This window comes from Sciurus carolinensis, chromosome 3, assembly GCF_902686445.1.
Source record: "Sciurus carolinensis chromosome 3, mSciCar1.2, whole genome shotgun sequence".
Classification (NCBI taxonomy): domain Eukaryota; kingdom Metazoa; phylum Chordata; class Mammalia; order Rodentia; family Sciuridae; genus Sciurus; species Sciurus carolinensis.
The window spans coordinates 175110654-175132846 of NC_062215.1; the positions used below are offsets into that span (position 1 = coordinate 175110654).

General features: G+C 48.7%; 1 protein-coding gene across 4 annotated transcripts in view; it reads left to right on the forward strand.

Moving 5' to 3' along the window:
• Positions 1-22193, forward strand: part of Armc9 (armadillo repeat containing 9) — a 136375-nt gene that overhangs the window by 51850 nt on the left and 62332 nt on the right. For all 4 annotated transcript variants that reach the window (XM_047545557.1, XM_047545559.1, XM_047545560.1 and 1 more), the window contains exons 11-17: positions 1237-1348; positions 3783-3875; positions 8291-8381; positions 9621-9744; positions 12347-12486; positions 14223-14299; positions 17887-17961. In XM_047545557.1, coding sequence (XP_047401513.1) covers positions 1237-1348; positions 3783-3875; positions 8291-8381; positions 9621-9744; positions 12347-12486; positions 14223-14299; positions 17887-17961 — 712 coding nt within the window. The remainder of the gene's footprint in view (positions 1-1236; positions 1349-3782; positions 3876-8290; positions 8382-9620; positions 9745-12346; positions 12487-14222; positions 14300-17886; positions 17962-22193) is intronic.

Below are 22193 nucleotides of genomic sequence, written 5' to 3' on the forward strand. Positions count from 1 at the left end.
ATTTAAATTGCCCAGACTCCTTCCTCCTGAACTCAGTTTCCTTTCCTCCCTTCCCAACAAAGGAAGCCCTATATCTTTATTGTTTTTACCAAACTTTTCATGAGTCTCCACTTTATATTGTATAGTCTCCTTTTCCCCCTTAGTACGGGGGATATTTTTAATTTTTCTTTTGGTATTTATTTATTGATTTGGTACCAGGAATTGAACCCAGGGGTGCTTAACCACTGCGCCACATCCCCAGCCCTTTTTATTTTTTATTTTGAGACAGGATCTCGCTAAGTTGCTTAGGGCCTTTCTGTGTTGCTGATGCTGGCTTTGAACTTGTGGTCTTCATGCCTCAGCCTCCCTAAGTCGCTGGGATTCCAGGCATGTGCCAAGCCCAGCTTAGTTTTTTATTTTGAAGTAATTACAGATTCATTCAGGAGAGCTGAGGGCCCCACCTCAGCAGTGGTGACATCTTACATGACTGTTGTGAGCGATCCACAGGAGGAGGTTGCTTTGCGGAGACCACAGTTCTCATCAGTTTTCCCCGCTCTCTAACCTCTTATTCAACAAAATGTGGAGATAACTTATTTTGGGGACAAGGTGTCTGAAGGGATTAGTTCCTTCTGTTTCTGGCTAAGCAGGGGCAGGTGTTAGGTTGGTCCAAGTTGGACAGATATTTAATCAGACGTCTAATCAGAGCCCTGGCTTCCCAGGGGTTTTGACTTGGGGTCCTCGGGGCAGGGTTAGCAAGCTGTTCATCTCACCATGTGTCCCAGGTCCCCCCACATCCTCCATCTCCACGGTAGTCCACTGGGTGCCTCCTCCCTTACAAGCCGTTTCCTGGCCCCTGCTCTATGGTACTCAATCTCCAGGCTTAAGAGGGACAGTGGCTTCAGGTATGCAGGTAGAACCCTCAGGGCCAGCTGGTGCTAACAGTCTGTAGGCTTTACCAGGAATTCTAAATAGAACTTGAATGGGAAGTTTCGAAGCCTTCAAGATGACTTCTTCCCCTTCACAGGCCTAAGGCAAAGGCAGAAGCTCTTTATTTTAGAAAAACTGTAACATGAGACCTTGGTCCATCAACCAAGCTGACCAAGCCGAGCTGGCTGAGCCTGGAGTCCATTCTGGGGGTGGGGTGGGGACAGCTGGGCCACTGCTAATCCTCTAGAGCGGATATGTTGATGCTCAGGAGGTGTCATGAACCTGTCCTTTTCCCCCTTGTTTTTGTCTTTGAACTGTGATGCTGAGTAGGAAATTGAATGATGTCCCGTTACTGCCATCCCTGGATTATGAGAAACTGAAGAAGGATTTGATCTGGGGGAGTGATCGCTTGAAAGCCTTCTTGTTGCAGGCTCTGCGCTGGGTAGGTACTTTCCCCTTGAGGTTAAAAAACAAAAAACAAAGGTAAGCCCAGTGCAGCTCTTCTTGGCTGGCTACCACGCTTGTATCTTGTAACCCCTCTATTGGAAATGTTCTTCCCGCTGCCTGATGCCACCAAGATCCAGAGTTCACAACAGCTCCTGAAGGCAGCCCTGGCCTTCCTGAAACCCCGACTGTGGCGTCACAGTTGCCATTGCCGTCACCCTGTGGTGTGATGACGAATTGCTGTCAAGGCCTTCCCTGGATGGGAGCTGCATGCAGCCAGGCCTGCTGGCAAGGCCAGAGACTCCTGTACCCAGATATTACCAGGTCAGCACCCCCGGCAGGCCTCAAGGGCAGGCAGCAAGTCCTTAAGGGAAATAAAGTCTCCTCTCAGTCCTGGGGTCTTTAAGTCATCAGCTTGATAGCAGCAGGAGGAACCAGTGGTGGGTTCTCGGGCTTTTCAGTCTCAGGCCCTTTACGTTCTCGAAAGTTACTGAGGACTGTAAAAAGCTGTTTATGTGAATTTGATCTACCAGTATTTATGGTATTAGAAATTAGAGCGGAGAAAATTTAAAATATGTAGCTATATGTGTAAAGTGAACAACAAACAAATGGACATATTAACATAAATGACATTAAAAAACAACTTTCTGAACAGCAAAGCCAATGAGGAGAGTGGCGTTTTAATGTCTGCAGGCATCTTGGGGAGCACAGCTGGATTCTCCAACTGCTTTTGCATTTGATTTGCCACAGCGTCCCGCTTCATGCAGCCTGAGACACTGATTGTGAAAATAGCAGATCATGTCTTAGTAGAATTGTGAAAATAACTGAGTCCTCGTAGACCCCTTGAACGTGCTTGGGTATGCTGGGTTCCTGGGACTGCACGTGAGGACGGCTGGCTTTGCCCCACGATGGCTGGCCCTTTAACTCCCACAACCCCGCATTTGCATCAGACCCTGTCACAGAACCCCAAATTTTAGAGAATCTTGGCATCAAAATTCTTTGAGCAATTCCCGCGTCATGGGCCGAAGCAGCCCTGCTCACTGCTGTGTCTGCAGCATATCCTGGGAGATGACCTGACTACGCCGAGGACACACCAGCGTCACAGGGAGAGTCCTGTGGCATGGCGTCTGCTCTGCTGCCATGGGGGTCAGTTGTACCCCGTGGGTGGGCCACTTGAGGGCTGTCCCTGCCCTGCCCTGCCCCTCTGCTTGGCTTAGCCGACTCACTTCCTGTTTGGCTCTGGGTTTGCCACCAGCGCTTCCTCTCAGCCCATGCTTCTCCTGAGCCTCTTGCTGAGACAGGACGCTGCCCTGCTGAGAGAAGGGCATTTCGCAGAATAAACAGGAAAAATAAGCAGACTTTTTAATGTTTTTTTTTCTGTGTCCCCCTCGAGTGCCCCAGCCCCTGCCTTGACCTCAGGCAACTTCAGAGAGGGGCAGCTGCTCGCAGTGTGGCCTTCTTGGCACATTCCTCCTCCAGGAGAGGCCCCTCTTCCTGCAGGGCCTTCCTGCCATGATGGTCAGCACCTACCTTCCCTGGAGGCCTCAGGTTCTCCTCCCGTCGGATCTCCCCTCATCCACAGCTCTTTCGGGCCTTACCCAGGTGTTCCCTTCGCCCAGAGGCAGGGCCTGCAGCCTTGGGATGTTTATCTAGTGAGGTTTTTCTGGAAAAATAAGCACATTTGCTCACTTCAGTTCCATGACTTTCTTGCTTCCCCACTCACACCGCACACGCCCATGTGCCGGTGCACATCCCACGTGCTCTGCATACAAACGGTTCTTCTTCCTCTGCAGACATTACGTAAGCCCTTACTTATAGCAACACAACAGGAGTCCTGCCAGCTACCCACCACGCACGCGCACATGCTCACTGAGCATCACTCTTTGAGTCTCTATGGGGCGCATTCAGAGACCTCTCCCATCTGCCCTGCACCCTGCCACTGAGCCACTCAGCTCTGCCCTGTGTTTTATTCCCCCTTGAATTGACATTCTTCCCATCTCTCCACACTCGCCTTCCCATGCTGGTTAGCAATCCACTTGCCCTCTGGAACCAACTCTCGCCTCTAGGGTGCCTCTTCACCTCTCAGGAGACTTCACACGTGTAAGCTGACTCCATTGTCCCCTCCATCACCCATCTCCTAAGTAAGTTCTCGTTAACTGACTGTCTGGCTGGTTAACCAGCCTCCCCCACTGGATTTCACTTGGTGGAGTTTGCCATTTAAACCATACCTGCTATATGGAAATTTTTCTCCTGTTAAGACTTAGGTCTTGGGCTGGGATCATGACTCAGTGGTAGAGCGCTTGCCTCGCACGTATGAGGTACTGGGTTTGATCTTCAGCACCTCATAAAGTGAATAAATAAAGATATTGTGTCCATTTACCAAAAAAAAAATAAGACTTAGGTCTTGTTACTTTTGTTTTCCTTTCCTCCAGCGCTTGACCACATCCCATCCTGGAGAGCAGAGGGAGACAGTTCTGCAAGCATATATCAGCAATGACCTCCTGGACTGTCATAGCCACAACCAGGTGGGCAAGAGGTGGGCGGAAGTCAGCCAGGGCCTTGGATCCCCAGGATTGACCTTGGCAGGTGGGGAAGCGTGTTTCCTTGTGTGCTGGCCTTGACCCTGTTACCTGGGGAATCTACTGTTTGCTTCTAGTGAAGAGCCGTGAACAAGTTAGAATGACTTGCTTCATCTCTGCAACTGCTTTCTGCTGTCCTTTTCTCCAGTTCTCAACTCCTGCCCTCCTCCTGCTGCTCACCTATTCAGGTGCACAGGCAGGCAAGCAAATTCAGGCCCAGATGGGGGAAGGGGCCTTCTGACCTCCCTGGTGCTTCTGCTTGTGCCCCTGTCCTTTCATCTAGAAGAAGTTGCCATCCTGACTTTTAAAACTTGTGGCAAACACACGTAACGTAAACTTTACCTTCTTAATCACTGTAAACATGCAGCTGAATGAGCTAGATGCTGTTGTGACATTAAGCAGCCACCACCTGCATCCCGCTCCATGAGCACCTCTTTTCGTTTTATAACATTGACACTGTCCCCATTAAACAACAGCTCCTCATTCCCCTCTCTCCCAACCCGGGAAACCACCATTTTGTGTTCTGCCTCCATGGTTTGGACCTCATCTAATTGGAATCATACAGCGTTTGGTTTTTCGTGACTGGCTTGCTCACTTACCATAATGTCCTTGGGGTTCATTTATGTTGCGTGTGTGTCAGAATTTCTTTCCTTTTAAAGGCTAAATAATATTCCATGTATTAGCCTTTCCATCCACATTTTGCTTATCCACCAATGGACACACGGGTTCTTTCTGCTTTTGGCTACTGACAGTAGTGCTGTTATGAAATGGGTGTACACATCCTGACTTTTGTGTTCATCATTTCCCTGCTTGTCTGTATAGTTTTCCCATCTATATGTGTGTCCTCAATGTGCTGTTGGACTGTGCTGAGTAGCAAGTACAAGCGTCACTTTGCAGGGAAGTGGAATTGTACTAGGTTAGCTGAAGGTACCTGGGAGAAGACGGCATGAACGGGATTGTTGGATAATAGGGGGGCATAGCTTTCCTGGGCACTTGCTGATCCCCTTTGGGGACAGTAGTATTCAGGGTCAGGAGAGTCCTGAGAGACAGGGCATCTGGCAGGAAGGAAAGATCAGCCAGGTATCAGTTGCCAGTTGTCCAGCAACAGTATATATGGCAGAGAGCCAGTGGTGAGCTGTCCGGATTTGGGCTTTTTTTTTTTTTTTTGAGGCACTCTCACTGTGTCACCCAAGCTGGTCTTAAACTCCTGGCCTCAAATGATCCTCCTGCCTCTGCCTCCCTCGTAGCTGGAATGGGACTACAAGTACATGCCACTGTGCCCAGTTTATATTTCAGCTTTTAAGGTCAGCAGTCTCCTTCTGATTCTCAGGATTTCATCTCCTGACAACACTTCTATGGGGTAAAAAACTGTCCACAGCTGATGTCCCCTGCAGAGTGTGGAAGGAGGGGCACCTCACCAGCGCACAGTCAGGGCTATCCAGGTCTTGCACTCTGTTTAAAAGTTGGATCCTGGTGCACTACTTTGGAATACCTGTAGCATTTACTAAAACTGCACAGCCTATGCCTAGCAAAACCACTTCTAGGTACGACCCCAACAGAAATGGGCCCATGTGTCCACTCAGAAATGTCCAAGAGTGGTACTGCTTATAAGCTCCAAAACTTTACTGGCTGCAACCCAAATGTCCACCAACAGTAGAACGAATGTCTGTGATAGATTTGCAACATGGGGTTCAGAGAGCAATGAGAAGGAGCACAGAGAGCACACTGGTGAATCTCACAAACCTAGCATTGAGTGAAAAGAGTGTGAAAGAATATATACCACATGATTTCATTTGTAAAAAATTCAAGAACAGGCAAAATAAATCTATGATGTTAGAAGCCAGGAGGAAAATGTTCCCCTCAGTTTGGAAGGGGGTCTTGAGGCTATAAAATGTTCTGTCTCTTGGCCTGATTACTTGCTACCCACGTGCTCACTTTGTGGGAACTCACCGAGTTCTGTACGTAGACCTGTGCATTTTCTGTATAGTTGTTAAACTACGATAACGACTAACTAGAGAAGGTGTACAGGAAGCAGAAGATGGCGGCCCTCACGCGGTGGCCTCAGGGCAGCTCTGCCTGTCGTGGGCTGGTGGTCCTGAACCCAGCCCAGCCACTCCAGCGACTCTGCCTATCTCCATGTGGCCTTCTTTCTCCACTTCTCTTGGTTGGTGGAACACCTCCTCTAGGCAGAGCTTTTAGAGAAAGAGCACCTGGGCGCTTTGGGTTTTGAGATTGTGTCTGAATGAAAATATCTTTGTTCTTTGTATAGAATTCGGGTTGTAAATAAATTTTCTGTAGAATTTGGAGATATTTTCCGGTTGTGGTGGCGCATGCCTGTAATTCCTGCAACCTGGGAGGCTGAGACCGGTGATCGCCAGTTTAAGACCACCTTAGCAAGACCCTGTCTCAAAATACGAAGGGCTGGGAATGTAGCTCAAGGGTAAAGTGCCCTTGGGTTCAATCTCCCTCCCTACCCACCCCCCACCCCCCACCCCCCAAAATAGAGTTTTTTTTTTTTTTTTTTTTTGCGGTACTGGGGATTGAACTCAGGGCCTTGTGCTTGCGAGGCAAGCACTCTACCAGCTGAGCTGTCTCCCCAGCCCCAAAATAGAGTTTTGGAGACATTACTTTGTTGTCTTTAGGTTCCAGTTTTGTTTTGTTTGTGTACTGGGTATTGAACCCAGGGGTGCTCTACCACTGAACTACACTCCCAGTCCTTTTTATTTTTTACTTTGAGACAGGGTCTTGCTAAGTTGCTGAGGCTGGCCTTGAACTTGGGATTCTCCTGCCTCAGTCTCCCTATTAATGGGACTACAGGCATCCTAGACCCTCAGGGTTCCTTTTTTGTTGTTGAGAAATCCAAAGCCATTCCAGTCCTGATCTTTTGTATGTGACCTGTTTTCCTCTCTCTGGAAGCATGCGGAAGCATGTTGAATCTTCTCTTTATGACCGTTAGTAAGATCCCCAGGGATGTGCTTCATGAAGTGCATTTTGGTCCCTTGTTGTGCACCCTTTGAATCTGACGGTTTTAGTTCTGGGAATTTTCTTTGTTTTGTTGATGATTTCTTCCCTTCTGTTTTCTCTGTTCTCTCTTCCTAAATGTCAAACCTCCTGAACTGCTGTTTTGCTAATCTTTTCTCTCCTGTTTTCTATCTTTTTCTTCTTGTTCCACTTTCTGGGAGATGTCTTTATTTATATTTTCCGTGGTTTCTGTTGAGTGTTTTGTGAGCTTAGAACATCCACTTCTTTCCTGGCCAGGGACGGTTTCCTCTCTCTTCGTTAGTGCTCTTCTCCCCGCACAGCTGGTTTCCTCCAGGGAGCTCCCCCTCCTCATTTTGGCTGTTTTCCATGCCAGAGCCTTTCCTCTGGTGTCGGTGGCCCTTGGTCATCTCCTAAGGAGACTGAAAAGCCAGCTGGAGTCCTGAGTACAGGGGAGGGCTGTCGACATGGACCTCCACTGAGGAGCTGGGCGGCCACTTACTGGGAGCCACTGATTTCAGAACCTAGTTCTTTCCCCAGGCTGGCCGCTTTCCTCTGAGAAGAGTCTTCTCGCCTCCTGCAGAGAGGTGAAGTCTGGTCACCAGGGTCTGGGAGCCAAGTAGCTGGAGGTGATGGGCTGGGGCGTGAGGTGCTGGTGGCTCTCACTCATCTACAGCCCCCTCCGTTTGGCGCAGAACCCTGCCCACCTGAGCCTGTTGTCCCCAGTCCAGAGACCCTCTGCGCCACCCTCACAGAAGAATACCCCTGGGCCGCTGCACCCCGCTTCATTCATTTGTCTGGTTCCCCCAGTTCTCCAGCCTTTTGAGGAGTGAGCGATGGAACGCGGTCCTCCTCTTTGCCACTGTTGCCTTGAGTTGGGGGTTCCAGGGCCGGCACCACCGTCCTCATTCTGTCGGTTCAGTGCTGAGTTCATGTCTTTTTTTGTTTCTGTCGTGGGGACTGAACCGGGGTGCTTCGTGTCTCCCTCAGGGGCACTCTCCTGCGCAGCCTCCTGAGTCTCGGCCACCCCGCGCCAGCCTCATTTTCATCTTTTTAGAGGGCCCTTTCCTGCAGCCTGCTGTCGCCCCCAGGAAGCCGGCCCGGAGGCGTGGTCAGCGCTCCTGCCTGACCTGGGTGCTGGGGGACGGGGCAGCCAGCGGCGTCCCTTCCGGCGCCGTCAGTTCACAGACTGGAGACGTCTGGACAGATGCTTTTTGCCAAGTCTCGTCAAATATTCGCCGGAAGTCGGGACTTCGGACGAGCAGTTGTCTTGGCCCGCTTCCCCGCTCATCAGTGCTCGCAGGAAGGGAAGGCCAGAGCTGCCGCGGCCTCGCCTCCCGCTCCTCACGGAGCCCTGTCCTCCTTGTCGCTTGTCCCCACAGAGGAGCGTGCTGCAGCTGCTGCACTCCAAGAGCGAGGTGGTGCGCCAGTACACGGCCCGGCTGGTCAACGCCCTGGCGTCGCTGGCAGAAGGTAGGCCCCCTTCCCGAGCAGAGCGGCTCTGCGCAGCCGCCTCTCCTTTCAAACAGTGCTCCCCACCTTTCTTAAAGACAGACAGGTTTCCTCTCTGCTGAAAATTCGCTTTTGTCATATTACTTTAGTTTCTGTCAGCAAATTTTGTTGCTTTCGAAAGTTTATTTTGTAACCCTCTTGTTTTATTCCAGAGCAGTACTATTTATTTGTCTTTTATTTTTTTTTCAGTTGTAGAGGGACACAATACCCCCGTTTTTTTTTTTTATGTGGTGCTAAGGATTGAACCCACATGCTAGGCAAGCGCTCTACCACTGAGCCGCGACCCAGCACCCAGCACAGTTCCATTTAGATTACTTTCAAGTATGTGACAGTAATGCTTCCTCTGTAGTTTTCTACCCAAGGCACAAGCAGATTGGTGAAGCAATTACAGCTGACTCCAGTAAGCAGTGCACCACCCTCTTCAGGAGACTACAGTCTCGTAAAGTAAAGGATTTGAAAACTTAAAAACTAACACGCCACCAAACTGAATTCAAAGTGATTTACAAAGGGCCATTATTTTCCATAAATCCTTACTTTATGACTTTTTAATGTAAATAAAAGGAGTTTTCAAATTATGAATACATGACACTCCAATTTGTTTATCCATCCGCCTGTTCGTGACTGCATTCATTCAGCAGACTTGATATAATCTGGGGCATGTGCTAACGGCCTTTCATCGAGTGATCCTGTTGGCACTTGTATCCAGACATCACACCTGTCTGCCAACACAGAAGGCCACAGCAGGTTAGTGACCATTCTAGGCGTGGTACAGGATCCTAGCTATAGCTTCCACCATCTTCTCCAGGCCTGGGCCTGTCTAGAGGACGCAGGGAGCTGGCCAGAAGTGTTCCTTGGCTGCTTCTGCTGGAAGAGCAGTGGCTCAGAGCACAGGCCCACCCTTCTTCTCCTTGTTTCTTACTGTGGGGTTCAGAATTTCAGGCACACGAAACAGTGCTTCCCACAGGAACATGGTGATCAGTTATGTTCATCTTACACAAAGAGTAGTTTCTCCTCATTAGATAGTTGATTGAATAAAACCAACTCTTATAAGAAATGTGTTTTAATAATTTCTTTTAGAACATAAAATCATCCAATATGCAAAAAAAGTTGTTTTACATGCAAAGTTTTCATAGCGAGTGGCTTTGGAGCACACCAGAGTAATTCTTCCCATTTTCCCTGTTTCATCTGGGGTGTCATTAGGCCGCCTCTACCTCGCCCAGAACACCAAGGTGCTGCGGATGCTGGAGGGAAGGCTGAAGGAGGAGGACAAGGACGTCATTACCCGGGAAAATGTTCTTGGGGCCCTGCAGAAGTTCAGTCTCAGGTGATGACCATGCCATAGGTCATGGGGGCTCCTGTGGAATCCAATTGGGTTTTTTAAGCTGCTATTTAGTGCTTACTTGATTCCCATGATAACCAGGGAGGCAGATGTGTTCTGCTAACACTTAGGATCCTGAGTTTGGGTCATTTTCCAAGACAGAGGTAGAAAGCTGTCCACTAAGTCCACTAAGCTGTTGTGTGCAAGGCTGCAGGAACTGGAGGCAAATGTGACAATGAAAGTATCGCTGTATTTTCCAGGAGACATTGATGGTGTCCAGTAGGTCATTAGTGCCCACCAGGTGCTGGATCAGGTCTCAGGCCCCATGTGAGGTTTAGATGGAAACATGAATACTCTTCAGGTTGTTTCTAGTCCCCGGTGTGATTGGACAGCCCTTGGGAATTCTGGCTAGGGCCTCTAGTTCCTTGTGCATCCATCCCAGCAACCCACCGCAGCCTCTGCCTGAACCCTGTCATGACTTGGAAGTGCCCATCAGAAATTTAAAAATCAGATACTTCTTGAACCAGATCTGGCACCTGCTGGAGCTTTTTATAAATTGACAGCTTATTGAAGTATACTTTCCATACCATAAAATTCACATGTTAAGTGTGGAAGTCGATGGTTTTTAGCAGATTGACTAAGTTATGCAGCCATTACTACAACCTAATTTTAGAGCATTTCCATCACCATGGAAAGAAACCCTGTACCATTTGCAGTCCTTCCTTGTTCCTGTCCCAGTCCTGGGTGACCACCAAACTCTTTTCTGTAGATTTACTTGTCTGGATGTTTCACAAATGGAATCGGATAACGTGTGTCTTTTTTGGATGATCATTTTTCACTTGGCATAATGTTTTCACAGTTCCTCCTTGTCGTAGCCATGGTTGGCATTTTGTTCCTTGTCCTGCCGAATAGCCTTCCATCTGATGGACAGGCCACGTTTTGTGTATCAGTTGCTGGACATTTGAATTGTTTTCATTTTTTATCTGTTTTTCAAAGTACTACTGTGAACATTTGCATAGGAGTCTCTGTGTGAGCATACATTTTCCTTTCCTCCAGAGGCTTCTAGGAGTGGAATTGCTGGGTTCTAAAGTAAATCTTCCAGCCCAGCTTCCGTGAGCACTGCCTTATTTTATCTCTGACTTTATGAAAAATTCTAGAACCTCCAGCTTTTTGCCCACCCTCTTCTGAACATGCTTTTTTCCATCAGATGCTAACATTCGACTGACCCTCCCAATAACCAGAAGCCTGCAGAGTGAAGTCGTCTAAGCAGTGCGTGCCTTGTGGGGGAGAGGGGCAGCCTCAGGGTCTGCTACCAGCCAGGTCCCTGCTGGTGGCAAGTTCTTATCGTAACTTCTGAACTGAAAAGAGCTGCAGGTGATTTGTCCATTTCCTGCTATTCAACTTGTCTGAGCACTTTGTTCCTGTTTATCTGACAACAACTTAGTTTGATGATGACTACATTTAATTACAGATAAAAGATTGGGTAAATAAGTACTTCTTTCTGGTAATGTAGATATTTACTGCCAATTTACTCTTTTCCTACAAATAATAATTTATGCCTTTCTGTTCTGCAAATGGGTCTAATGTTTTTGCAGCTTTCCAGGATCTCTCTGGCTTGCCCAGAGAGCATGGGCTCCATGTGTTCTAAGAGGCCACACAGGCCGGGTCTGTGTGGGTTCTGTAGCAGCCTGAATAGTTGCTTGCTCCTTCTTCCTGGGTGGTCATCTTACCATAACCCATTGATGAGGAGAGGCGTGCTGGCTGCTCCCTGGTGTTCAGATGTTCAAGTCTTTCAGATGGCTTCTCAAGGTGGCACTGTGCTTGGTCTCATCTGTTCTCAAGGCTAACATGAGGACAGCCACCATTATACATTGTGAAGCGGTCTTGGACTCTAAGATTTTACACTGGGACACTGGGTGAAATTTCTGTTTCCTGGGTCTCTTCTTCTGTAGAGATCCGAGTCAAAATGCTATTGAGCTGGGTTTTGCTCTTTTTTGTTTTTATTTTCATTCAGCTTAAAGTGCATGTGCTGCATTATATAGGGTTGAGGTAAAAATCTGTTTTTCAAAGAAGTGTTACCATGATCCTGTTTTCTGGTTTAAGTAAACCAAAAACTGTCAATGAATATTCATTAAATATTTGAAATAAGCTGGGTGCAGTGGTGCACACCTGTAATCCCGGGAGGCTGAGGCAGGAGGATCGCCAGCCTCAGCAACTCAGTGAGACCCCTCAACTGTGTCAAAATTAAAAGAAGATTGGGGGTAGGGGATGTGGCTCAGGGGTAAAGCACCCCTGGGTTCAATCCCCAGGACCCACAAAAAAAAAAAAAAAAGAAAGAAAGAAAATTGAGGTAATGCTCTGCTAATTGTAAATATGGAAAAGGGAACTTTCAAAGTGGGAGGCCTCCTTACTACCTTCTCTGTCTTTACACTCTCCATCGTACCCCTGAAAGTAGAGAACTCTGGTATTTGTTGTACCAGTTTAACGATGAAAGATGCCCTGGAGTCTGTGCTTTCCATGTGCCTTCTTTTCCAGTGCGTTCACGTGGCTGTGGCCTCTTGTGACAAGCCCCGTGCCAGTTTAATTCACCTCAGGCCTTTGGTCCTAGGCGCCCGCTGCAGACCGCCATGATTCGCGACGGCCTCATCTTCTGGCTGGTGGACGCCCTGAAGGACCCGGATGGCCTGTCTGACTACACGCTGGAGTACTCCGTGGCTCTGCTCATGAACCTCTGCCTCCGCAGCGCAGGTCTCGCCCCTCTCGCGTTTCTGGTGTTGGGGTGTGAGAAGAGATCCTGACCAGAATCCGGGTGCCCAGTGAGCCCTGGGGGCTCTGGGGGGGTGCCCTCAGAGAACAGGAGAAGACAGGGTAGAGTGCCTCCAGCTAGGTGTAAAGCTGTGGGGTTCCTGAGGCTGAAATGCCATTTGGGTCCTAGAAAGAGTTTTATTTATTTATTTATTTATCTATCTATCTATTTATTTATTTTTTGCGGTACTGGGGATCGAACTCAGGGTCTTGTGCTTGCGAGGCAAGCACTCTACCACTGAGCTATCTCCCCAGCCCAGAAAGAATGTTTTATTAAATATATGCAGTTCCTGCATGAAAAGGAGATTGACTTCATTGACATTTTCCTTCATTGCATTATTCAGTGCAATGAAGTTAGCAGTCACCATTCCCTTCTCTGAAGAGAGAGGACCGTTTCCCAGGATTCTCCAGGAGTAAGTTGGTGGCAGGAGCAGTGACAGTAAACCATGCTTCCTGCTCATGATCATGTTCCCACTCCTTCCTGGAGGTGGAGGTTCTCTCGTGAGCATCACAGGCCATTTACCCGCTCGCTCAGGAGCATGGTAGCTGCCCCCATCTGGCCCTTTCAGAGGACCTGCTGGCTGGGTGACAGAATCTTCTTTAGAAGAGGCACCGGGTCCAGGCTGAGCTGCTCTGTCTGAGCAGCGGCAGGGTCTGGAGCAGCTAGCCCAGGGCACTTGCTGGAGCTCTTCATCTTTGATTCTTTGTTCTCTGAGCCGCCTGCATGCTGCTGACTGAGTGGATGACTGTTATTTCAATCTTCTGCTCTAAATGTAGCTTGTGTGAAAAACCCTACCTTAGTACAGTTCTCAGGTTGTCATCAGGTTTTCTTCGTTACCATCGGTTTACTTGCAGTGTGATAATATGTTTTGGATCACCAAAGAGCCGTATGGCTCTTGTGCTGGTGCTCTGTGCGCTGCTGGGTGGAATGTCGCTCTGCAGTGTGTGCTTTCACTGTGAGAATCAGTCTGCTGACTTCAGTAATGGCACCACCCATTACTGAGCACTTGGGCTCGCTGCCACCCTGTCCTTCACATCCACCTTTGAATTCTACATCAACCTTTGAGGTCAATAATGGGTATTTAAAGAGAAGACTGAGGCCATGGTCGCCTTGTTGCTGGACTCAGATGGTCAAGGAGCCGTGAATGGCGCTCAGAGAGTGGGAGAACTCAAACTTTGTTTTTTTACACCCATGGTCCCAGAGGAGATCCCTCTCCAAATTCCGAGCCCTCATCCCCAGTTTCTCACAACATTTATAGAGTATCCGGTGCCATAAAACTGCTAGTCCACATGATGGAAGGCTGTGGGCAGGGCATCCAGTGGAAAGCATGTTATAGAAACAGAGTGGATAAGGGGAGAACTGGCTCTTCCCACAGGCCTCTTCACTTCAAAGGGGAGTAGTAGATTCCTGGAGGTGGTTATTTACAACCTCAAAGGCAGGGCCTGTGGCTAATTAGGCCCCCAGAAGAAGGGCTGATGAAGAGGGAGGGGCTCTCCTTGCCAGGCACTAGATCTCCACCACACTGTTCTTACCATTCTGTTTTACACCGGGGCCTGGTTTTGCCATCCATCACAACTTAGCTCGGAAACAGACAAGCCACGATTGGTACTCACGTCTGCTGACTTGAAACTGCTTCTGAGTTGGTTCAGCTATGCCGTGTTTTGTTTTGGTCCCACAGGGAAGAATATGTGTGCCAAGGTGGCTGGCCTGGTGCTGAAAGTCCTTTCGGATCTCCTCGGCCACGAGAATCATGAGGTACTCAGCCAGCATTGCTTGCCCTGGGCGCGGGGTGGGGGGTGCTGTGCTGGCCCCAGGTTCCTGCGAGCTCTCAGGCACCGCTGGCCTGGTTTGACAGGTGCACGTGTGCTCCCTCCTCCGAGGATTGATGACCAACTTCAAATCTTTTTTTTTTGTGTGTGTGTGTTGGGGATTGAACCCAGGGCCTTGGGCTTGCAAGGCAAGCACTCTACCGACTGAGCTATCTCCCCAGCCCCTTCCTCAAGTCTTTTATAAGCTAAAGATCTGGAGCTCAGAAGCAGGGATTCGGTCCTGGAGCCCCCGTGTCTCGGCACTGTCCTCGCGTCTGTCCGGCCCCCTCACTTGCTGTCCCTGTCGTCTGTCTGGGCCTCACTCCCCCAGCGTGTTTCACGTTGTCGTGCAGGGGCTGAGTCTTCCTGTGCTGCTGGGACCCTCCTGGGCTCCTCTACCGTGCACCTAGTTCACTCAGTCTCACCATTGCCACGCCCCGCCACGTTACTTACCGTCCCCCGAGGGTGGACGCTTGGGTTGTCTCGAGCTCGGCTGCCACCGCTGTCCTCAGCGTGGCACCTGGTGGCGTTCTCCAAGTTTTCTGACTTATGGTCCAGAAACCTTTTTTAAGTGAAGTAGACCTGTCGGAAGACAAATCAGCAAAAACTAACAGATTAGCAGGATCTCGAGGTCACGAGGGAAGCCCGGTTTCCCACACGCCCATCCCATTCCAGGCGGACAGCTCCAGCCCCCTCGTTTCATCCACAGCTTCTGCTCCCCCAGCACCATCGCTGGGTTGTTCAGCAGGTGGGGCCTTTGTGCCATGCATTTAATGCTTAAAAACCATTGCGCTCTTACCTGGGTGTGGTGGTGAACACCTGTAATCCCAGCGGCTCAGGAGGCTGAGACAGGAGGACTGCAAGTTCAAGGCCAGCCTCAACAAGACTCTGAGCAACTTAGTGAGACCCTCTTTCAAAAGAAAAATTTAAAAGGGCTGGGGACGTGACTCAGTGGTTAAGTGCCCCTGGGTTCAATCCTTGGTACCAAAATCCAAAAACAAAAAACCCTTGAATTCTTTAACTACTTTTAGGCCTGAATGAAGTCTGTTCTTTATATATTCAATTCAGACAGTTAAAGACTGTGGGAAATATTCTTCATTTCTTTCTTTCTTTTTAATTTATGAGACTTATTTTTTAATTTTTAAAGACTACATTTTGATTCATTGTACACAAATGGGATACATTGTTTCTATGGTTGTACACAATGTAGTCATACCATCTAATCATACATGTACGTAGGGAATGATGTCTGTCTCAGTCCACCGTCTTTCATACCCCACCTCTCATTTCCTCTATGTAATCTAAAGTTCCTCCATTCTTCTCTCACCCCCCACTCCCCACCACCATTATATATCGTCATCCACTAATCAGGGAAAACATTCAGCCTTTCTTAATAAATATTTGTATCAAGTGTTGCAACGAGTGTATCAGTTCTGCAAACCGATTATACTAAAGGAGGCAGATCATGTCGTAACTGTTGCTAGTGCAGTTGCTCTGAGCTAGAAAGACTCCTCTGTGTTCTAGAGCCCAGAGATGGTTTGCCACACAAATAAATGCTACACTGTGTATCTTGTGTTAGTCATGGTCTTGAAAGATGAAACCCAGAAGCCCTAAAGGTGAAGTTGCACATACTTTACAGTGTGCACATTAAATTGTTTTATGGGAAAAGATACCATAATCAGAGTCAAAATATAAACTGTACCCCAAGAAGAAAGTTGCATGGCATATAATAGAAGCTTAATATCTCTAATAAATGAAAATCTCCCAAAAATTGATAAGTAAAAGCCATACAATTCAACAGAAAAAGAAAAGGGTAAAGGATATGGAAAGATAATTCATGCCGCACGTGGTGGCGCACACCTGTAGCACACGCCTGTAATCCCAGTGTCTCGGGAGGCTGAGGCAGGAGGATTGCGAGTTCAAAGTGAGGCGCTAAGCCTCTAAATAAAATACAAAATAGGGCTGGGGATGTGGCTCAGGGGTCAAGTGCCCCTGAGTTCAATCCCTGGTACCAAAAAAAAAAAAAAAAAAAAAAGGTAAATGACAGGATACTACGTCACCATCACCTATAGACAGGAAAAGATGGAATTCCTAGTGTCAGAGACGGAGATGAACAGCTGTAGTATGCCTTTTTTCCCCCGTCAGGTTGACAAACATTAAAAGTCAGAATAGCTGGGCCCCTATCATCCCAGGGACTTGGGAGGCTGATGCAGGAAGATGGCAAGTCCAGGTCCAGCCTTAGCAACTTAGCAAGATTCTGCCTCGAAATAAAGACTAAAAATGACTGGAGATGTAGATAGGTGATAGATCACCCTAGGTTTAATCCCCAGTACCAAAAAGAGAGAGAAAGAGAAAGAAAAAAGCCCAGGGCTGGGAAGGGGGGGTGGGCAATATGCCCTCCTCTCGGCTACAGAAAGAGTGGCAGCACACAGTCCACACAGTGGGCACCTCTCACTCAAGCCATGAATTGTCCGGTGTCAGTGTTACCTGTGTGAATTAAGAATGGTCCTGCCCTCAGAGCTCCTAATGGAAGAGACTTCCTGTACATGCAAAAACAGATAAAGCCCAGAGTTGTGTTACACTCCTCTAATCCCAACCTCTTGGGAGGCTGAGGCAGGAGGATCACAAATTTGAGGCCAGCCTCGGCAACTTAGCAAGACCTTATGTCAAAATTAAAAATATATAAAAAAGTGCTTCTGTGTTCAATCCCCCATATAAGAAAAAGAAAGAAAAAAGAGAAGGTCACAGAATCCAGTGCAGAAGCAGAGAATGTCCAGGAAGCAGAGGTAGGCACCATGTGCAGAGCATTCAGGAAAAGCTTGCTGGCAGCTCTCTCTGAGCTCAGTTTGAAAGGCAGAATCAGCTGTCCAGGAGACATGTGGGAAGAGCACTCCCTCGGGGGAACTGCAGGAACCAGGACTGAGGTGCACATAGCCAGGCTTGTGGTGGCAGTCCCTCACGTAGCGTGGGCACCCTGGGCAACACAGAGGGAAGAGCAGAGTAGGTAGTAGGGGCACTGGCCCTTGAAGGAGGCTGTGTGCTGTACTGAGTAAGAAGCTAGTACTTCCCGAGGGGCTCTGTGGGAGGTCCTGAGGTGGGGTCAGGAGTGACTCAGCCCACGTTGTGGGATTTCAGCAATGATATGATGGTTGGATCAAAGGGTGAGTATCTGAGGTAGAGGTTGGAGGTTTGGTGGAGGCTTGGAACAGGACAGCAGCAGTGAATGTGGGACAGAAGGTCCCTGTCGAAGACCAAACCCAGGGAGTAAGCATAGCAATCAGTGATGACTAGAAGTTTCCAGGCTCCGTGATCGGGAGAACAAAAATGACAGACTTCAGCTGTGCCGTATAGCAGGACAGAGTGAAGGACTGGGCTTTGGGCTCCTAGTTGTACTGGTTGCTGGAGTACGCAGATGGAGAAAACAGGCATCCTGAGCTCTGGAGAGCTGGGCGCCCTTAGCAGCTGTGGTGTTTGACAACTGAGTTGTGTGGTATTTGAAAACCTGCAATTGACTGTCTTTCTCTGCCCTTAAAGATCCAGCCATATGTGAACGGAGCTCTGTACAGCATCCTTTCTATTCCATCCATCCGCGAAGAGGCGAGAGCAATGGTAAGAGTGCCAAGTGCTGTGGCGACCCCGCCACCTCCGTGCGAAGCTGCTGGAGCAAGGGCTGCCTCCCGGGGCGGGGGAGGCCTTCAGGCAGCTCACGCCCTCCCTGAAATGGCTTGCAAAATATGTATTTGCGGTTTTCTGGGGACAGCCTCTATCTTCTATCAGAATCTCAAGGGGATCCCTAAATTCCAAATGGTTAAGAACCAGTGTTAAGAAATTTCCAGCAAGTTTACTTTTGCACCCGGATCAAACAAACTGTAAGGATCGTGGCCCTGCGGGTACCCCAGGTGGTTGGTAACGGCGGGTTCACAAATTAACATACTTGCGTTAGTGCTTACGCTCAAGCACCGGGCGCACACCTGTGATCCCAGCCACTTGGGAGGCTGAGGCAGGAGGGTGATGAGTTCAAAGCCAGCCTCAGCAAAAGCAAGGCACTCGGCAGCTCAGTGAGACCCTGTCTGTACAGAATAGGGCTGGGGATGTGGCTCAGTGGTCAAGCGCCCCTGAGTTCAATCCCCAGCACCCCCCCAACTAAAAAAAAAAAAAAAAGAAAAAACCAAGCACCAGGTGATAAGTGTCTTATTTTGAGAGGTGAATGTTTCAAGTTCTAATAAGCAAAACCACTAAAGTTTTGTTCTTTTTCTTTACACCATGTGAAACAGGGTAACCATGCGTGTGTTAAACACTGTGGTGAGGGGATCAAATGTATTTCCCTACTCAAAACACAGGATGAATTTAGACTGAAACCAGAACATTCCCCCGGTGGGTTTTGTTTCTTCAGAGTGGCTAAATCTCCTACTCGGTTGTCCAAATCACATCAGCAGTCATACCAGAGATACAGGGTTATGTCGGGACCATTCCGTGTGAGCTCACCAAACCAAGGAACTTAGTTGCCTACTACTTTTAAATTAAAAACTCTGCATTTTCAATATGGAACAGGAAATACAAGCTTGATCAAATTCTTCACTGTGGTCATTTAGGTGAAAGAGAGGGATTGTGGATCAAGGCAAAAACAGGAAAACGACATGGAGGCTGAGGAGGAACGAAGGGGCATCGTGCATCAGGAGCAAGGGCTGGGATGTAGCTCAGTGTCCAGCACTCACCATAGCGTGTGGCCGGGAACACCCAGCAAAGGGTGGGGAAGACGGGAGGGAGCGCAGTCGGGGCAGGACCCAGCCCCTGGATCGCGGAGGTGAAGGTCTTGAGAGCAGGACAGCCCACACATCTTCGGGCCCGGGAGAACAGAGAAGCAAGCAGAGCCCCAGTGTCCTGAGTGGCGCTGTCAGCAGCTCTGACGTCTAACATGAGTCCCAGAAGAAGGGGAGGGAGGGAATGGCACAGAGAGAAGGCTGGACAATCAGCAACTTGGTGCAGCACAAACGCATCCGTGTTTTACTTTAAAGAGAAAACTTGGATGGCTCAGATAAAGGCCTCAGTGTAGCGTCCTCTGGCATTTGAACGGAGGTTGGAGTCCTGTAGAGAGCCTCCCCACCACTGCCCGTGCCCCCTCAGCTGAGCAGAGGAACCTTCTAGACATAACACCCAGGCAGATGCCTCAAAGGGGTGGTTGTGGCCACAGTGAGGTTTCTCTGAACCCCTGGGTTCCCTCCTTTCACTTTTATCCTTGAGGGAGTTTCTAGATGAGTAAGGCCAGCACCTTGCTGGACAGGGCTGGCATGGTGGGTGCCCTTGCTGCCAGCCTCGGCCCTGTGCCTTGCCCTGGCTGTGAGGAGGCTGGGGATGCTAAGCACTAAAGGAACAACGCGGACACCATCACCCACAGTCTCCCACTGTACCCCTGCTCGTTCAGTGCCAGGGAAGGGGAGACAGAGCTGCTGTCCCCGGGCCCTGCTGGTGTTTGGGCAGTTGAGCACAACAGTGCAAACCCACTGCGGTGTCCATCTCGGGGGCTCGTCCATTTTCCTCTGGTGGTTGAGGCAGAGAGGAACTCCATGCTGGGTGAAACTCATTTCAACATTTTTATAACATTGAAAACCTGGAAATCACATAATTGTTATCATAATTGCTGATGAAGTAATGGTTCTTTTGTTCACAATGTTAATAAGTGTAGAAGATGATAACTGGGGAAAGCAGGATGAGGCAGAATGAAAATTTTATTACATAATGAGGAGTTAAAGCAGAACATGTCATTTTAAGAGTTCTGTTTTGGCAACTGGGTAGAACCTTTGTGTGCTTAAGGAAAATAACAGCATAAAAATCATATTAGTACCAAATGCAATTTTGCTGGTCTTACCACATTACCCAAAGGAGAGAAAAAGGGAGAAAAAGGCAGATGAGTCCCTGAGGCCCACTTAGACATTAAGAGCTGGCGAGGTCTGGAGCCGAAGAAATCAGGTGAATAGGGCTGTCCTGACACCCAGGCTCAAGCCTGGTGCCACTGGGGCTGGAGCTCTTGTCGGCCATGGTGCCCTTCCCTGGGATCAGAGCCCCAGGGAACGTTCTGCAAGCTGGCACAGACCAGGTGCTCTGCTAGGTATGAAGTCCCCTGGAATCTCTGGGGGAGCCAGGGAATTGGGCATGGAAGCCTCCCAGTCCGAAGGAACTCTCTTGCCCTCCACAGGCTGCACCAGTGACCTGAGCAGCCCCCAGCTCATGCCTGCAATGCCAGGAACTCTCCTCTCCACTGTCTCCAGAGATCTGGGTGCCACTGCTATCCACTCTTCCAGTAGACGTGCATTCCCTCCCGCCCAGCTTCTCACGTTGCCTGCTTCCAATTCAGAAGTCTCACTCACCTGGGTACATGGTTGGCAGCATCTGGGCTGGGTGCCAGCACCCTAGCTGCAAAGGAGGCTGGGAATACCAGTAGTTTGGCTGGTGCCCCAGGAAAGGAGCACAAGTGTGGAGAAGCTGTTTAAAAGTTTCTTCTCAGTCAGGTGCACACTGATAATCCCAGCTACTCGGAAAGCTGAGGTGGGAGGATCACAGGTTCAAGGTCAGTCTGGGTAACTTAGCAAGACCCTGTCTGAAAATTCAAAATAACAAGGGCTGGGATGTAGCTCAGTCATAGAGTACTCCTCAGCTCTGAGCATAGCAGTCATCCCTTAATTCCATGGCTCCACAGAGATAGGCATTTCATAATTGGTATGGAAATTTTACTGAGATGATTAATTGGTAGAGCGTTTTGCAAAGCAGTTTGGCAATATATATAATCCTCAGAAACATTCATATTCTTTGCCCAGTAATTCTACTTCTGGAGCTCCACATACAACATGATAAAGTATTATGTATTGAAATATTAATTACAGCATTCCTTTTAAGGTAGAAAACAACCTAAATGGCCAACACTGTGGGAAATGAACTGGGGAGGAGGAAGAACAGGCAGGGAGGCGAGGGGTCTAGTGGGCACATCTTTTTGTTGTTACATGTTACTTGCCTTTGGGTAGCTGAAGCAATCAGTCAGAACACAACAATGTCTATCAAAGTGGATTGACCATAAAACGCCAGTGCCACGTTCATCTGAAGGGCCCTCCTGACAGCAGTGAATAACTGCCCTTTCCGTCCACTTTATGGTATTCCGGGACAGCCAGCTTAATGCCCTTTCCCTTATGCCTTTCTCTTCTTCCTGGGAAGATGTAAGACCTCTTTTCTTAGCACCATGACAAACCTCAGCACAGGTGCAAGGTGGACTCCTTTTGAATGTTGTAGTTAAAGAGCATCCATCTTCCCATTGCTTTCCAGCTAAGATCAGTTTTTGCTGATCAGGAGCAATTTCTTGTCCTGGATCTTGGCCTTTACATTTTCTATGGTGTCCATCAACTGTGAGTGTGGTGGTCTTTGTGAAAATCTGCATCTCAACGGTGATTCCACCTCAGATGGCAGACCTGAACTGAATTCCAATCTTGCTCTACCTTTTCCTGCTTGTCTTTGGGCACCTTGGGAATTATTGTGGCACTGAACACATGCAATTGTGAGGATTAAAGGAGCTAATGCAAACACACTATGCCCACCACTTAGGTATTGAGAGCTGCTGTTATTATTATAGCTACTGAAACTTTGTTTATATGCTTTATTTATTTCTTTTGGGGAGGGGTTACCAGGGATTGAACTCAGGGCACTCAACCACTGAGGCACATCCCCATCCCTATTTTTGTATTTTATTTAGAGACAGGCTTAGCACCTTGCTTTTGCTGAGGCTGGCTTTGAACTTGTGATCCTCCTGCCTCAGCCTCCCAAGACACTGGATTATAGGTGTAGCCACTGGGCCTGGC